The sequence below is a fragment of the Chiroxiphia lanceolata genome, chromosome 6 (assembly GCF_009829145.1).
Source record: "Chiroxiphia lanceolata isolate bChiLan1 chromosome 6, bChiLan1.pri, whole genome shotgun sequence".
NCBI lineage: Eukaryota > Metazoa > Chordata > Aves > Passeriformes > Pipridae > Chiroxiphia > Chiroxiphia lanceolata.
Window position 1 is genome coordinate 5681241 of NC_045642.1, and position 18066 is coordinate 5699306.

Consider the following 18066-nt stretch of genomic DNA (forward strand, 5'->3'; position numbering starts at 1 on the left):
GTAAACACAAAATACTTTATTGTGTATTAAATCTCATCCAGCTTATATACATCTAGAAGGGGGGGACAGTTACATGGAACAAAAAGTGGGTAGACAAAAAAAAGACCAAATGAGTCATAAAAAGCATTGCATGAGAGTCAGGCTCCATAAGAAAGGAAATATATCTATGTATGAATTGTCTCTGTTTATTAGAGCTTGCACCTGTGTTCTGTAACAGAACTAAAGTTGGGGGCAGCAGGGAAGAGGAGTATGTTATTAGATAAAGGTTTGTGGAAGTAAGCTTAAGAAACAGATTAATTCATAAGTTCTGTTAAGGCTAACTTTGGAGTTTTCAGTAGCTTCTTCACTGACTAAAGTTCACCTTGATATTATCTGTTAAACTCCTTCCAGGGTAAATATTTTCATGGGCTTCTTGACAGTATCAGCAATCATTGATCCTGGTGCAACATCTGAGGAACAATAGATTTTGTAGTGTCTTCCATTGACATAACCACCTACTCTCTATCTTTGTTGGTAAGGACTAATTAAAAGCCACAAAACACTGACTCAAACCAGAGTTTCATTTTTTTAAAGTAGTTTTCCTTCAAGAAAGTACTACCAGAATATGTCTCTATCTGGAGATTAATGCATTAATAGAAAGAAAAGAGAAAAGAACAGATGAAAAAGTCAAGAATATTTGTTTCTTGCTACTGCTTTTCTCCCCAACTTGCACCATGTATAGGCAGGTCAAGCACTGCTCTATTAAAGAACAGCAAGTTCTCTTCAACAGAGCTTGCAATTTCTGGGACTCCTCCACTTAGAATTGAACAGTTTTGACAACAAGACAAAAAATATAAGCAAAGTAAGGGCAGGAAACAAACGAAATAAAAGTATGTCCTACACAGTGAAATTCTGGTACAAAAATAATATTAACTGTAATTATAAATAATAAATAAGTCCTTGTTTCTAAATTTGCTATCAGTAATGAATAAAAGAAAACAAAAATTTCAGAGTGTTATTCTTATGGAATAGATAATAAAAGCTAGTTGTGACCACTGGTTCTGAACTGATTGAAGTGATGCTCTACTCCCTGCTGAGTAGGAATGGCCAGTCAGAATAAAAAATGATAGACATTTTTTAGATCGATGCAAGGAAAAAAGTCAGATTTACCAAACATTTGTTACCATGCCAAGTCTATTTCAACAAGGCATGTGTGATATTATCACATGAGAAAAAACCCCCAAACTTTCGTCCTTTTCAAAGACTTTCTTCTCAAGTATCCGTATTTTTACAGAACTCAATCCAAACAGAGATCACCAAAGATTTCATATTATTCAATGTTATGCAAAAACATGAAAAGCAATATGATTTATCTTTGAGAAACTGTTTCAGACTGTGACAGGAAAAAGCAGTGACTACTTGTAACAGGGAAGGGTGGAACACCAAAGGGAAAAACAGGTTCGAGGGATCCTGGTACGTGAATAAACCAAACACCGTTGCTAGTTGGCAAAACAATAGCTATTTATTAGGAAAAAAAGGTGGCAAACAGGGAAAAGGTGAATAAAAACAGGCACCTGAGGGAAAAGAATTAGGGCCAAGGAGGACAAAGTGCACAAAAACCCCAGTAAGACAACTCGACACCCTATACTCACCCATGTGTCACCTATAAGATAATCTTACCCATCCTAACCAGTAATGAAGTCTCTCTACGGCAGCTGCGTGGTCCGGAGGGGTGGCAGGCTCCCACGTCCAGCAGGCGTCCCCGCTAAAAGCCTCTTGATCCATCGTGAAGAACCAACCACCCCGACCAGACACCAGTCTGCCCTTTTAAAGTTTACTGAGAACACCTGCCCAGGGGAGGTGTGGCCAGCACCGCCCTGTCAGGGGCTCTCAATCCCACCCGTTCAGTTATGTAAGTGCTCCCCTCCTGCACATGCGTGAACACCTTGGAAATCCCCTGACGCAGGCGCAGTGAATTGAGGGGGGTCTTATCAATTGAGTCTGGGGGATGGCCTTCAGCACCATCATCATCACTTTGTCCTCCAACTGCCCTTGGAGAGCAATGGGCCAATCACAATAGACCAATTCTGTTTACACAGAAACTCTCTCTCCAAGGCCAAGTTCACTGCTCTATCAGCGGACTTGGCGGGAGAAAAACATAAACTTTCGCAGGTGGCTAGGGACAAACACAGACCAAAAGCAAAATAACATCCCAACTTCGCCCCAATACACTACTGAGGCAGTCATTGAAAGCCACAAAGAAAACAAAATGTAAGGGTTTGTTGGTTTCTTACTTTCATCTTTTATACTTCAATTACTAAACCTGTTCTCCCACTGACCCCTCATTACAAAAGAGCAATAAATTTCCCTAACTGGCAGTAACACACAGAGTACTAAATCAAACCATATGGATTCCATATGGATTTCATATGGATTTTCCTTGGTCGGCTTCAGCATTATCCCTTGGGCAGGGTGTCACAGGGCCCTTTGTGACACGTGATGACATAGTAGCGGTGGTGAGGTGGTCACGCCTCAGTGCTCCTCGGAGCGTGCGACGGGACGGACGGGAGAGAGCGGTGTTGTGCGGAGCCCCCGCGCAGCCAACTCCTTCCCTGCTGATCCGGAGCGTTTTGGAGGCGTTTCTGTGCTGCAAGTGCCCTCGAGGCCAGACCGTGGGACTTGGTGACACGGAGCTTTTGCGAAGTGTCTCCAAGCCCTGCGGCAGGTGCCCTTGAGGCCGCACTGCAGGACTTGCTAACCCGTAGCGTTTCGTAGGCTTTTGTCTCTTTCAGGTGCCCTCGAGGCCAGACCGTGGGATCTGGTGACCCGGAGCTTCTGCGAGGAGTCTCCAGTTCCTGCGGCAGGTGCCCTCGAGGCCATTCTCTGGGGCTCGGTGCCCCGGAGCTTTTCCCTGTCGTCTCCAATCCCTGCAGCAGGTGCCCTTGAGGCCCGACTGTAGGATGGCAGGGAGACACTTCAGCCTGGGCAGGTGTCTCGGGAGGAAGAAGAAGAAGGACGGCCCTGGGACTGGCCCAACACGGCAGCCTGAGGAGGTGGAGCGGTCCCAGCCCCTGCAGGAGGGTGAGTGGCAGAGCTGGGCCCCAGGGCTGGTGGCTGCAGCCGGTTGGGCCTCTTCCCATCCCATCCCCAGTGGACATGGCCAGGAAAAGGAAGGGCAGAGTAGGGCCCGGGGCTGATCCCTGGCAGCTCCATGCACTGGGCATCCCGGGGCCGACCCCGCCTGTGGAGCGTGGGGCTGGGCCGTGTTCTCCGGCCTGTCCCGCAGCCCCTCAGCTCTGACTGTGCTCGCTCTTTGCCAGATCCAGGCCGGGCCCAGACACAAGAGCAGGACCGCACCTGTGGCCGTTTCCGCAGGGTAGCACAGGTACCTGCAGCTGTCGCTTCCTGGGCTGGGCCTGCTGTCAGTCCTGCTCAGCCTGGCATCGCTGTGGGAGCTCTCCAGGGCACATCCCTGTCTTCCCTGCCCTTTGTTTTCCTGTAGGCCTTTCTGAAATTTGTGGGCATTCGGCGTAGAAAGACCAGGATCACACCAACCGAGGTCATGGCACAGCCTGACCCCACGCCGAGTGATGGCCCCATGGCCGAGGCTGATGGCGCAACCACCCGGGGCATGGCAGGCACTGACATCACACCCGTTCAGCTCCTGCCCAACGCTCCTAGTCTGGACATTCCCGGAGAGAGAGTTGTCTCTGTGCAAGTAAGCAACCTGTGGGTAGGGATTGTGTGGCCCCTCAAGTCAGGTCTGCTGGGCCCCCTCCGCCTTTGGGGCCAGCACGGTGTGATGGGAAGGGAAGCCCTTCTCGGAGGAAAGTAGGAAGATTGCTCCCTCTGGCAGCTCTCCAACTCCCCTGTGGCCCCTCCAGGCCAGCCTGTGGGACTTGATGAGCCGGAGCGTTCCCAAACCTGCTGTGTTGCAGGTGCCTTCAAGGCACTTGTGCAGGATTGGTGACCCAGAGCTTTTGCATGCCATCCCTCCTGCAGGAAGCCGTGAAGCCAGACAGAGACCTGGAGCAGAGCCCGCCCCGGGTGCCCAAGCTGGCCTGGCTGAAGGAGGGGGAGGAGGAAGGCCCTGGAGCTGCCCCATCACAGCAGCCTGAGGAGGTGGAGCGGTCCCAGCCCCTGCAGGAGGGTGAGTGGCAGAGCTGGGCCCCAGGGCTGGTGACCGCAGCCAGATGGTCCTCTTCTCTTCCCATCCCATCCCCTGTGGACATGGCCAAGGAAAGGGAGGGGGGAGGAGGGCCCGGGGCTGATCCCCCGGCAGCTCCACGCGCTGGGCATCCCGGGGCCGGCCCCGCCTGTGGAGCGTGGGGCTGGGCCGTGTTCTCCGGCCTGTCCCGCAGCCCCTCAGCTCTGACCACGCTCGCTCTTTGCCAGATCCAGACCGGGCCCGGACACAAGAGCAGGACCGCGCCCGTGGCCGCTTCCGCAGGGCAGCACAGGTACCTGCAACCGTCGCCTCCTGGGCTGGGCCTGCTGTCAGGCCTACTCAGCCTGGCACCGCTGTGGGAGCTCTCCAGGGCACATCCCTCTCTTCCTGCCTTTCTCCTGCAGATGGTTTGCGAATTCACCGGGTGCATTTGGAGGGAAGAGACCATTGCCATGGGCGCTGGGGGCACGGCAAACTCTGCCCTCTCCAATGCCGAAACCAGTGCTGCCCTGCTGGATTTGCTTGTGGAGAATGGTGTCTCCAATGCCGAGAAAGTAAGCAGCCTGTGGCCAGGGCTCCAGCCCTGCAGGGATTGGGTGGCCCCTCAAGCCGGCTCCGCTGGGCCCTCTCAGCCTTTGAGGCCGGCGGAGAGTGGTGGGAAGGGGAGCACTTGTCGGGGGAAGCCGGGCAAGTTGCTGGCTCTGGCAGCTCTCCAACTCTGCCCCGTGCCCCCTCCAGGTGCCGGCCTTGGTCAGGTACATCCACCGGTGGCTCACGGCCAATGCGTCTGCTGAGCGCAGACTAGACAAGGCTCTGTTGGCGCTGGTCGAGGCACACCCCGTGGATGTGGTGGTGACTGTGCTGCGCTCTGCCCCATCCTGTGACAGGTATGGGGCCCCCCTGCCTCCAGGGCTCACCAGCCCATCCCCCTGTAGAGCCCGTCCCAGGTGTCTGTCAGGCCCAGAGTTCCAGGAGCCTCTGGCTCTTGTTTCCCAGCCCTGGCATGCCAGCCGCGCATCCTGCTCCCATGTGCCCTCCTTGCTCCTCACGGTGCTGTGGCTCTGTCAGCTGGGAGCGGGAACTGCCCAGGCCGTGGCACTGTGGCTGAGAGCCCGCTGACACAGAGCTTTGATCCCGCAGAGCTGCTGTGACCATGTGGAGGACAATCATCTCCTCAAGAAGTACTGCAGAGTCGGTGCTGCAGATACTTGCCCTTGTCCTGGGAAGCTGGCCAGCCTGCAGCATGTGCACCTCGGATGGGGATGAAACGGAAGTCTTTGCCCTGGCTGTGAGTTTCTGGAACCGGCCTTTGCTCACCCTCACGTCTCCTCCCCGGCAGCTCTTCCTCCTTCCCCCAGCACTGTATCTCCCTGCCTTAGGCACTGGGCTGGAAAGCTGGCTTAGGGGCAGGTTCAGGGGCATCAGGCCGGGTGCTCCTCCTGCGTCTCCCCTGGCCTCTCCCTGCCGCGTTCGGGCCCTGCCACATGGATGTCTGGGCGCTGAGTGCTGTCTCCGGCTGGTTTACTTTTCACAGGCAACCTTGGCACTCTGGAAGATCCTCCATCTGCTCTGCTGCACGCGTGCAGTGAGGGGGTGTTTCCCCAACCTCTTTGTGCATCTGCTCTTCCAAGTGTTCTTCAGCACAGTGCAGATGCTGGAAGAGGTTGACACCTTCTGGAGGGAATGCCGGAAGCAACACAGCCTTCCCACCAACCCCAACAGGTGCTCCGTCCCAGTCCTCCTGTCCCTCCCACGCCTTTGGGGCTGACCAGGGCTCCCAGCGTGACCTGGCCTTTGCTCTGCACACAGGTTTGCAGCGCTGACCATCAAAGCCCTGCTGCACCATCTGCGCTGTGAGAGCGTGTTGGTGGCCATGGAACGCAAGCGTGGCTGGGACACGCTGCTCAACGCTGACACCCACCACTACGCGGTGGGTCTGCTGGCCAGGTGAGACCCCCTTGTTTCCCTGTCATTTCTGCCCTCTGCACGGGGCACCCCTACAGTGCCCGCGGTCGTGGGCCAGAGGGCCTTGTCACTGAGGGATGGCCGAGCAGAGTGGAAAAGGCTGGGAGAGGCGGGTGCACAGGAGGAGCCGCTTGCCAGAGTGCCCTCGTCCCCTGCCGGGGTGCTGGGGAAAGACCAGGCCTCTGGGAGTGAGTGGCGGGAGAGGCTTGCCCAGCCAGCTCGGGCACGACAGTGCCTTTTTCCCCCTGCCAGGGAGATGGGTTCTGCCTGCACAACCTGGTGTTGCAGCATCCTATGCTGCCTCCTGGAGCTGCTCAGTGAAGAGATGTGTCCCTGGGAGCTCCCTGCCATGGCGTTCCTTGTGGAGGTGAGCCTGATGGCGAGCGCTGCCTCGCCGAGCTGCCTCCACCTCTCTGGCCTTCTGCAGCCGCATCTGCGGGGGAAGCCCAGTGAAGGGAGCTGAAGCAGGGGGGGGGGCTCCACTGTGCGCCCTTGGCCCCTTGCTGCTGGGGTGACGCTTGTGCCCAGCTGTGTTTTGGGTCCCTCTGCTGCCAGCGCTCGCACTTCCCTCGTGGCTCCTCAAGGCCAAGGAATCCGAGGGCTGGGTGGCACAGAGGAGTGGGCAAGTGGCCTGCGCAGAGCAGGGAGCCCAGGGGCTCTGCAGAGCCACTGCTGCTTTTGGGCAGGGCTGCCTGGGACGGTGCCGCACCCTGTGCTGCTGCCTGGGCCCAGCCCCGTGCGGGTGCGGGCTGCTGCCAGCCGGGCAGCCCGTCACCGCTGCGTGCCTTTCAGGCCCTGGTCTACCTGGAGGTGACTGACTGCGACGAAAGCATCCTGCCGATCCTTTCAAGGCACCTGTGGAGCGAGTGCCCAGAGATGCGTCGCCAGGTGCTGAGAGGCCTCGTGGTGCTCAGCCAGGATGCTGTGACGGTGAGGAAGGGGCAGTTGGCTGAAGCCGTGCTGCAATCCTGGGGCCGGGGAGCACAGCTGCTGCCAGCTCTGCTGCCTCCTCGCTCAGCTGCCCGAGTCCCTCGGGACAGGCCTTTGGCCTCTGGGCCCCGTGGCAGCACGTGGGGCTGCCCCGCTGGAGCGGGGTTGGCGCCGCAGCCGTTCACGGCTTCACAGCACAGCCTTGTGTTCCTCACAGACCAAAAGAATGCGCAGCCTGACCCAAAGCCTCATTCAGCTCCTGTGGGACCCAGATGTAGAGCTGGTCAGGATGACCGCCACTGTACTCGGCTTTCTGTTGTCGGACAAAGACCTCCGACTCTCCAGCCCCACCGCCCTGCAGTTGGCCGAGGCGCTGCAGCCGCTCTTCGACAACGTAAGGCTCTGTGCCCCGCAGCCACAGGCAATGGGTGCTGGCGGGAAACTTTGTGCCTTGTGGATTTTCAGGCCTGTGCCCAGGTGGGCCTGGAGAAGCCAGTGCTGAGGTCTTTCCATTTCCACCAGGCTGACAGCAGTGTGCAGCTGTCCTCCATCCTCCTCTTCCGTGGGGTGACGACAATGGTAGAGAAGAAGGGAAAAAAGCCCCTGAAGCCACACGTACGCCAGAGCCTGCTTCCACTCTTCTTCCACTGCCATGATGAGAACCAGAGAGTGGCAGAGGTGAGCACTTGTGGGCTCTGGTGTCCCCAGGGGGACACCAGGGAGCTGGGCTGCCCCCTGCCCTGGCACCTCACGGGCTCCAGCCTCCTGCTGGCCTTGCTCCAGGGACACGGGTCCTTTGCCCTGGGCCGCGGTGCCATCTCCCAGCGCTTGTTGCTCTGCAGGCCTCTGGGGAAGCGCTGCTCTGTGTGGCCAGCTTAGTGAAGAGGAGGGATCTCGAGAAGATCGTGAAGAAGAAGGAGCTGTGGAGGTTCAGCGAGTGCCTGGTAAGGACGGCCATGAAGCCCCAGCCCCAGGCTGGACCAGCCCCCAGCCCCCGATGCCCGGAGTGTGGAACTGGCCCTGTGCCCCCGCCCACTGCTGCAGCCGCCTGCTGGACAGCAGCCTGCGCCCCACACGCTGCTGCCTTGCCTGGGGCGTGCGGGCAGGGGAGGCCAGTGCTGGGTGCAGGCAGCGCCCGGCCTAGGGGCAGAGCCCCAGCCAACCCTTCCCTCCGTGCCCTGCCGCTCTCTGCAGCTGGAAAAGGAGCGGAGCCGAGTGGCCGAGTACCTGCGCCAGGCCCTTCCATACCTGGAGAGCCCACAGGAGCCCCTGCGAGAGGCGGCCGTCAGGTTCACAGGTGAGCCACAAGGTCCCTCCCCGCCCCGCCGCAGCTCGGCCCCAGCCCCGGCTGCTGCAGCGGCAGCAGGATGCGGCCCAGGGACGTGCTGGGGAGCCCCGAGTGCCCCGGCAGCTGCCGCCGCCCTGTGCCAGCCCAGCCCTGGGGCGTCCCGAGGCCGGAAGGCCCCGGGCTCAGCCCTGCCGGGGCAGGAGGGCGTGTGGCCGGACCGGCAGCGCCGCTGGGGGGGAGCTGTGCCGCTGGGCCGTGACAGCATCTGTCTTCCCAGGGATGGCCGGGAGGTATATGCGGGGACAGCCTGAAGAGCTGCAGGACATCATGGACAGTGAGTGAGGGCAGCACGGTCTCAGCGGGGGCTGGTGGAGGAGCACAGAACCTGGACAGGGAGCTGCAATCCTGCCCCGGCTGTGGAGGGCTCTGTTCCCTGCACACATGAGGAACGGCTTGGGCAGAGCAGGGAGAGATTTCAGGGACACGGGGGGGGATTGGCGGCCAGCGCCTTCTGGCTGATCCCGTTGGGCCCTGCTCCCTTTTGGCCATGGCAAAAACTGGGTGAGATGGCCCTGGCTGGAGTGGCTTCTTGGGTGGCCACAGATGCAGGCTCTGACCTTGGCTCTGTTGCTCCCTGTTGCAGCCCTTCAGGCTATGAGGAATGACAGCAGCCCCAGCGTCTCGAGCCTGGCGCTTCAGAGCTTCCATGTCATCGAAGCTGTCCATAGAGCTCCATCCTGCTGACGGCCGCAGCTGCGAGACTGGCTCTGCAGGGCCTGCAAGAGCCGGCCTGCTCTGCGGGACAGTTTCTGCCTGTGCTGCCGGTGCTCTGTGGAGGGTTGAGCTGGGAAACTGTGTCTGCTGGGGCCACGTGAGACTGCGAGGAAGACCCCTGCTCTGCAAGCACTTTCCTCTACCCCAGCATGGGACTATAAAATTCCTCTTGTCACACACAGAGGCTCAGGAGTGTTTTTTGGTGCCCAGTTTCCACAGGGGATTGGGGAAGAGGGGAAAAAGGGTCCTTGTGCTTAGCAACACTTGCCCAGGTGTGCAGTGAGAAGAGAAAGAACCCTAAGTCCCCTTGGCCTTTGGTGGTGCTCTGCTGAAGCCTCCAAGCTTGCAGCAGAGCAGATGGGCAAAGCCTGGAGGTGTGGGGATTCCTGAGCCAAAGGTCCTTGGAGATGGCCAGAAGCCCTGTTGCAGGCAGAAAGTGCCGTCTGTGTCCCGCCCGTGTGTTGGCCGGCTGCTGTGGCGCTTGTCCGGGGCGTCTGCCAAGCCCGCGGCAGAAGGGCTGGAGGTCTGGTCAGGAGGGTGGGGACAGCGCTAAGGGGACCAGGTTGGCCTGGCTGGGACCAAGGAGGGCAAGGGGGTCCTGCTGGGGCACGCCTGCTGGGTGCTGTCGGTCCGGGGCAGGGGCAGAGGCAGGGCTGGGGGCCCCCCCGGGTCCCTGTGGCTGCCCAGGCCACGGGGCTGTGGCCCAGAACCCGCTGAGCCAGAGCTCTGGGCCCGCAGAGCTGCTGCCAGCACGGGGAGGGCGCGGGGCTCCTCGGGCAGGACTGCGCAGTGGCTGCTGCCCAAGCCACAGACAATAGCAGCAGGCTGTGCACAGGAGCAGCAACACCCACAACGCCTGGACCTCCTCGAGGAATCGTCCCCTGGGGGCATAGTTCTTTGGGCAGGAGACGGGCACCAGCCCTGCCAGGACTCGGGGCAGTGGCGGGTCTCCTTGGGCGAGGACTTTACCGCCTGGTTTTTCTTTTCCTGAGAGGAAGTATTTTTTCCCCATGGGACAGCTCATGGAGAATGACTGAGAGAAAGAGACCAAGCCATCTCAGAGTGAGGTATTCTGCCTTCAGACTGCCTGTGGAAAAAAGGACTTTTTTTTTTTTTCCCAGTGCTGGCTGTGAGCACAGGTGGCTGTGAGCACAGGTGGCTGCGAGCAGCTGTTGAACTGCTGGGACAGTCCTATCTTCCCTCCCTAATCCCCACGTTGCCGCGGGTTTCTCCCCCCCACCTGGGGAATTGGGACTTGGTTTTGTTTCTTCTGAAATATTCCAGGCTTTCTTTCCTGGGGATGAGAACTGTTGTTCGTTTTTATTAAGCCCAGTGCTGAAACTGCCGTCTGACTCCCAAAATTCCACAGCGACGAAGATTCCTCCCAGACCAAAGGTACCAGGACAGAAAGCTCTTGCTGCCCATGGAGTGCCCAGGCTAGCCCACCAAATGCACCTGAAAACCAAAGGTTCCAGGTTTACTTTCCTGGGGGAAAGGCCACTTGGTTCCTTTCTTTTGAGCCCTGCTTTGAAATTGCCATTCCTACTCCCAAAATTGTACACGGATGAAGATTCCTCTCAGACAAAAGGTGCCAGGACATATAGCTCTTGCTTCCTATCGAGTGCCCAGGCTTGCCCACCAACTGTACCAGAAACTCAAACCTTACAGCCTTTCTTTCCCGGGGAAAGGGCTGTTGTTCTGTTTTTTCAGCCGTGTTCTCTATTTGCCAATCCAACTCTTAAAATTGTATATGGACAAAGATTCCTCCCAGACAAAAGGTGCCAGGGCAGAAAGTTCTTGCTGCCCATGGAGTGCCCAGGCTGGCCCATCAACTGTACCTGAAACCCAAACCTTACAGCCTTTCTTTCCCAGGGAAAGGGCTGTTGTTCTGTTTTTTCAGCCGTGTTCTCTATTTGCCAATCCAACTCTTAAAATTGTATATGGACAAAGATTCCTCCCAGACAAAAGGTGCCAGGGCAGAAAGTTCTTGCTGTCCATGGAGTGCCCAGGCTGGCCCATCAACTGTACCTGAAACCCAAACCTTACAGCCTTTCTTTCCACGCCCGAAAGGGCTGATGTTCCCTTCTTTTTGAGATGTTTCTTCTCAGGCAATTTCAGCACTGGGCTCAAAAAGACAACAACAACAGCCTTTCCCCAGGAAAGAAAGCCTGGAACCTTTGGATTTCAGGTGCATTTGGTGAACCAACCTGGGCACTCCATGGGCAGTAAGAGCTTTCTCTCCCGGCACCTTTTGTCTCGGAGGAATCTTTGTCCGGATTCAATTTTGACAGTCATTGCGGTGCTTGATTTATTTTCCTGTCTTCATATCGAAAGGAGCATCAACCAAGAACAAATGTGTCAGGAGAAGATGAATTTGGAGAAGGAAATGTGTGAATTACAGGGGGAAATAATTCTTTTGCTGTGTTGAAATTGACTATGAAGGGACAGTTTGGGCACTTCCCAAACACTAGCAGAACAGGCGGCTTTTCGAGTACACCAAGGTAAATATGGAAAGTGATGGGGTCAAGTCAATAGGAAACAAGTGCATGTTGTGATTGCAGAGGCAGGGATAGGTTGGGATCCTGAACAATGAGATGGAGATATTTGGGATTCAACTGATTGAGATCATAGTTTGGAGGGTGAAGTATTTGCTGAAGCAAAGCCAATAATAGGAGGGCAATTGAAAGGTGACCCTGATGGTTATCCTGTTAGGCCTGATGTCATTGAGGATTTCACTCAGCATGAAATTAATGATATTATGGATAGATTTAAACAAAAGCCAAGGAGGTCTTTGATCGCCTGGTTAGTTAGGCTGGGATTAGACTAGACTCGGCAGACAGTAAGAAGTTTGTCATGTTATGTTCTGCTTTCCAAGGCACAGGGCGAGAGGCTCATTTGTTGACTGTAGTGGTGGAAGGTTGTAACAGAAAATTCCCCCTGGAAGGGCAGTGGCCCTGGTTCACTTCACGGGATTGTATTCAAGGTGTTAAGGAGGAAGGAACAAAGAGCTGTTTTTATTGGGGATGCAGACACCTTGCTACAAAATGCATTGTCAGCTCCAATCGGAAATATGATTATTAAGACTACTCCACACATGCATATAAAAGTGGGATTATGAGTTTACTGATAAATGAATCAGGAAAGTCCATAGGAGAAGCCATAGAAAAAATCCAGCAGTTAAGAGATTTGAGGGAATGGGGACCCAAACCAAGTGGGAGAGGTGATAACAGGAATGGTGATGTGAAAGAGACTGGAGTCTCTCCAAAGGAAATGTTTGCTGCCTTGTTGGAAGATGGGATGGTCCGTGCTAAGATTGATGGGCTCCCCACTAAAGAAATGTGGAGATTACACAGGCAGGTGGGTTGAACAAACCTGCTCACCAAATGAAGAATTGAAGCTCAGGCCATAAAGGTGACAGGAGGGATGGAGCAATTCGACCTCCTACTCCCCCCGTGAGCCCTGACGGGACCGAGGATTTGGCAATGGAGGGCCCCCCGTTGGTGAGTCAGTGGTTCCGGGGGCCAGGAGGGGATGGGATGGGATCAGTATGCTGAGCCCTGTCCAGGGCTAGGGGTTAAAATGTTGGAGCAATTGTCAGAATTAAAACCCGAATGGGATGCAGGCCAAGCTCCAGCACAAGGATGGGCAAGAAAAGACCATTGTCCTCATGTGGAGCTTCAAATTTATTGGAAAAATAGATCTTGTCCAATGGTTAAGGCCCCTGGTGATGCTGGAGTGGAGGCCTCTTGAATTTACGTAACCCTAAAAAATTTAAAGAGCAAAGTTTTGATTATAGGATGAGGTGGCAAACAGATGGAAGTGGTACAGACAAAAACTGAGTTGAAAACTGGCACTCTGCCAAAGCAAACTTTTTCAGTGATAATTGTTCCTACGTATATAACTGGAATTGATATTTTAAAAGTGCTGACTTTACACTTACCTGATGGTAAGTATCAGTTTGGAACCAGGACATATATATTGCAAATAAAACCATTAACAGTAACAGAAACACTCCCATATTGAGAAATGAAGGAGGGAGCTTTAGCACCTTATCAAGCAACTCCAGACACTGCAGGATTAGATTTGTATGCTTTGCAAAGGTACAGATTAGAACATCTGCCATTGATACTGGTATTGAAACATGTGTTCCTTCTGGCTATTTTGGTTTCATAGCCCCAAGGTCCAGTTTAGCAATTAAAGGCGTTTGATAATCAGAGTGATTGATTCAGATTACAATGGGGAAATTAAGGTGATTTTTATTAAATAAAAGAGATCAAGACATTTTAATTAAGCCACAAGACCAGATTGCCCGAATGTTAATTTTGCCCATGTTGAAAACACAAATAAGGGGGAGGCTCCACAAACAGCTACAGTTGGAGGGAACCAATGGTTTGGATCTACCAACTAGGTGAATGGTGGAGCTAAAGTCTGGATCCAAAAACTCAGTGGTCCACCCGAGGCATCTGAAATCATTGGCACTGGAACAGATAATACAGTATCAGGGATTAAATCCTGACAAGGAAAATGGGAATACGATCCTGCAAATAAATTTGAGGTATTAAAGGGTGGGCTCAGCTCAGCGCACACTGTGTCTCACTTAAAAAATCCACTGCGCAGGCTCGAAGGGTAAAGACCTTTCCCAAAATCTTCGTTCGTGAAGACTGACCATATAAATGATATGGTCATGTTTTAATTTTATATTTTAGAGAAACTACGGATCCTGGCCATCCTCATATGCCTTATGGTCCCTTTGGTGACCTGTTACCCTGGGAAGTTCCCTGGAAAAGGTAAAAGGGTTGGATGACTTCGTTCCATTTTGGGGCACATAAGGGCCTGTGCCTGAAGCAGCAGCTGTGCTGTGTTCTGTCTGTGGTCACTGAGGGGGTGATATTTCTTTTCTCTTTTCCCTTTCTTGGTGTAAGCCATGCTGGGTTTGCCTTCCAAATGACGCATTTGTTTGTTTTCCCTGTTATATAACCATTTCTAAAGTTTTATAAAGTGTTGTGACACTTTTGCCAAGCTTTTTCATGCCCCTCATATGCATGAATTGAAGTGAAATGAAAACAAGGCAACTGCCACATATTTCTGGCCTCTCCTGTGATTGATTTTTTTTTCAGTCCTATTTCCATGTTTCTCTACTTAATAGTACTAGCCCTTTTACCTGAGTTCCTTGCTGTGATCATAATCCATCTAGAAATTAGCTCTTCGAGAAGTATCCCACTGGAAAACAGATTTCTTTTTTTTTTTTTTAATATAAGTGGGCCCTGTTTGAGGAGATGTTTCAAGTGCAAAGCCCATGGGATCTCCACTTGCTCCCTGCCTGCATTGATATTGTTGAGGATACCACCATCAGTTTAAACCTGACTCATGTTAGCCAGGACAGCCCTCAGAATTCACTTGTTTTCAAGCTGAGTTCAGGGATTTTGTATTTGTCCTGTTGTTGCAGGACAAGGGACTGTTTAGTAAAAGCTGTGTGGCTGTACAGATTTTTGGGATTTTTTTTTGCATTATTTACTCCTCTTTCCCATTGTGCAAAGAGAAGATAAGAAAGGGATTGTGAACTAATAGCTGAGAAATCACATATCACCTTTTTTCTAGCTCAGGCTTGGCAATTTTTCTCCTATGGTCTGTTTTAATGAATAATTTATTCTTTATCACCTCTGCTGTTCTTAAAGGAATTTCCTTTAGGTTGGCAATGCTCTTCCAATCCTCCCAAGCCGGGGTGCCTGCCGCGAGCATCCCTTGCTGCTCCTCGAACTTCCCAGTGTCGCCAGAGGGTGACTCCCTTGGCACTGCTTAGAATGCTCGGAGGTCTGCTGGGAGACGGATCGTTTCCTCGTCCTGAGTTCTACTGAGGTTTAGTTGCATTTAAGGAAACGAAAATACTAGTAGTGAAAAAAAGTTTAAAAAACTAAATCACTTTCCTTAATATGACCTTTTCTTAATATTTTCCTAGAAAGAAACTTTTTAGACTCCAGGATCTAAAATAACAAACGGAGAAACTGAGAACCTTTTCTTACTTGTTTTCCAGGAATGATGTAGTTCTGGTAATTTATCTTGCTGCGCACGTCCCAGTCAATGACCCGAGCATTCACTAAGGAAACGTAGCTGTGGCACAAGCAACAGGGCACAGCTGCCAAGCTGGACTGGCATGCACTTGATCCCACCGGTATTATTTAGCTCCTCCCAGATGGACCAGTAGGGAACAGAACATGAATTAGACTCTTAAAACAAAGTTAGCAAGTCCACAACTTAGGAAGCATACAAATGCCTCTGCTCATCCTTGCTGTTTTTGTAGCAGCTACACAGAGATGTCATAATGTTGTCACTGCAAGAACAGAAGAACTTTTTAAAGTACTAGCTTTCTTCTTTAGAGAAGAGCTGCAATATTTATCAAATGGTGCAGAGCTGGAAGAGCAGCTTCATGGAAATACGGTTTCTCAGTAACTGATTTAAAAAAACCAGAAACATTTTGCACTGTTACATTTTGTGGGTTTTTATTTTATTTTTTTTATTTTGTGATAGGAAATTATTTACGGACTGCAAGGTTGAGGAATCTGAACTTAAAAGTGGCTTCTTCATTTGTTCAGTTTTGCTTTTAATTTGAGATCTACTGAGACTATCACAATGTCAGCTGTGGTAATTGAACTGGATAAGATTTCTTCAGATGAGATTGAGAGCAAAAAGTATTCCAAGCCAGATTTTAAGGAATGCAAATTCAGTGAATCATGTGCTGATCATCATGGTTTTCAACTTCACTGCTCATGTTCTGCTCCAGCTGGTAAGCATGCATTTATGTAACCTATTTCTTCAAATCTCTGTCTAGTTACTCATGTAACTTGTTGCAAGTAAACTGTAAGACCCAACAAGAAAACATAAGATTTGCTGCTGTCACATGCATGCAATTTATGAACTAATTTTTACTTCAGATAATGGGTAGAACATATGTTTGTTTAAAAAAAACAAACAAACAGTGTCTCCTGAACCCTCTAGCTCATGGGATACTGCCAGAAAAAATATCCAGGAGAGACAGGCATTACCTGAAGATGAGTTTTCTATAGGAGATAGTTTTTGTATAAGTCAGAGCAGCCCCAGCTGTTTCTCTGATGTGAGACTTGGCAAAGTGTGTCTATAAGCTGTGCTCTTTAGTGCTTGGCACTGTGGCTCTTCTACTGTTTTATTCTGGATTTTTATCACATCAGGGTTTGTAAAGAGGTAACTGCATATTGCTTGGTTTTATTTCATAGTAGGTGTTATGTACAGACACAGTAGCTCCACAAAAATTGATTTTTGTGAGCATCATGAAACTTTAATTTCTCCAAAAATGTCATATTCATGAAAAATACAGAATGTAGCCTCTAATATAACTAAGAGGACACATCTGCAGTTATTCAATGGGATCTCTGTTAATCCCTTCAAGACTTCTTAAGTTTTGGATGGTTATTCCCCTCAGAAATACCTTCTGAGGATGGCAACTCTGATTTCTGTATTTTGACTTCCACAACCCCAAAGGAATAATTTGATTTTGATCATGTTTCTGCTTCCTTATGGCTCTTGGAACAAAGCACAGACAAGACAAATGAAGAATATCTGAGTGTGATTGACACTTTATCCCGTAACAGGACAACCAACCTGCAGTGGAAGTCTGCACCTTTCAAGCTGGCTAAAGTATGTGAATATATGAATAAAACTAATATTTTTAATCCTGCAACAAACTTTTGGAACATTTTTCACTTAAAAATTCAGTTCTTACACATTAAAATAGCCAAATGTTTGGGATGCTTCTCTTGCAAGGAAAGTAGTTGACTTGTACATTCCATAATGGAAATTTTCTAATTTCACTTCCTATAAAAACTTCAGTAAATTTTGTAAGACAGAATTTTCTCAGTAGATGCACTTTTAAAAGTTTCTCTTGCAGATTTGCAAGGTCAGGAATCAGGTGCCTGTCTGTTCCCCTGGGAATGGATAACATAACTTTTAAAATACCTTTCCTACCCCATAGAAGTGTCATTCAAGAATTTATGCATGTGCTAGGTGATTTGCTCTGCTGTGTTCCCTAAATATCAAAGTAACCTTTTCAGCCTACCTGGTTGATCAAGAATAAAATGAACTTTCAGCAGGAGCAGCATGTTTGTGGAACTAAACCACTCAGAGTTCTGCATAAAGGAGATAACAGAAACCCAAATCTCCTTGTTCAGATTTTTCCATTCAGAAAAATAATAACTTTATTTTAAAAATAATTTTGTCTTTTATTTGTTGCAAACACTTGTTTAATACTCTTGAAGCAGAAACAGTGCTAGCAAACATCTCTGACAAATACTTTGTCGGAATTTGAAGATTTCCTTGGTTTGTGTTTTTGCATCATGGGAAGAATCAAATAAATGCTGATACATTGTCTTAGTGTTTTGGGGTTTTTTTATGAACGATCATCATTTGCTTCTAAAATTTTCCTTGACATATGTATTTTACCAGTCTTTTAGCAAGCCCTGTGTAGTTTCCAGTGTTATGCTGTGTTGACTGAAGTCTGAATGGAGCATTATCCACAAGTCTTATTTGGCATCCACGTGTTTTCCTAAAAGGAACTCCTACTTGCTCAGCCACAGCAGTTGATAAAAATAAACAGATCTTGGTTATAGTACAGTAACAGACCCTATTTCTTTGAGCAGACTATTTCCCAACAATGCTGTTTCCCAGGCAAAAGAAAAAATTTAAGCTATGGAAATTAACTGAATTTTTGCTCTTAGAATTAAGTTTCGTGTTTCTTTGGTTTTTTGTTTTTATTTTTTCAAATAGTAGTAACAGTATGAAAATCTTTAGTGAAACCAGCATCCTACATCAGGGTGCTGTCCTGAGGTTTGCTAGTGTTGGCTTCTCTGCCCCATAGGAATCCACCTCTACAAATTGCAACCTTGGGAATCCTACATTTAGGCTCAATTAATTTTAAACTTTCAATTTTTTTTTC

General features: G+C 51.0%; 1 protein-coding gene across 3 annotated transcripts; it reads left to right on the top strand.

Moving 5' to 3' along the window:
• Positions 1-2392: 2392 nt before the first annotated feature.
• Positions 2393-9280, top strand: LOC116788992 (maestro heat-like repeat-containing protein family member 6). 3 transcript variants are annotated; one of them, XM_032692291.1, is made up of 18 exons: positions 2393-3060; positions 3300-3364; positions 3482-3697; positions 3982-4129; positions 4375-4439; positions 4552-4701; positions 4886-5034; positions 5288-5435; positions 5682-5869; positions 5957-6094; positions 6401-6479; positions 6905-7042; positions 7260-7436; positions 7565-7720; positions 7885-7986; positions 8237-8339; positions 8608-8664; positions 8974-9280. In XM_032692291.1, the coding sequence occupies exons 1-18, from the start codon at positions 2940-2942 to the stop codon at positions 9072-9074; spliced, it is 2301 nt and encodes a 766-aa protein (XP_032548182.1). In that variant the 5' UTR covers positions 2393-2939; the 3' UTR covers positions 9075-9280. The 3 variants fall into 3 exon arrangements, with proteins under 3 accessions (XP_032548182.1, XP_032548181.1, XP_032548183.1); XM_032692290.1 differs by having other exon boundaries at positions 2394-3060; positions 6365-6479; XM_032692292.1 differs by lacking the exons at positions 3300-3364; positions 3482-3697; positions 3982-4129 and having other exon boundaries at positions 2397-3060; positions 6365-6479.
• The last annotated feature ends 8786 nt before the right edge of the window (positions 9281-18066 follow it).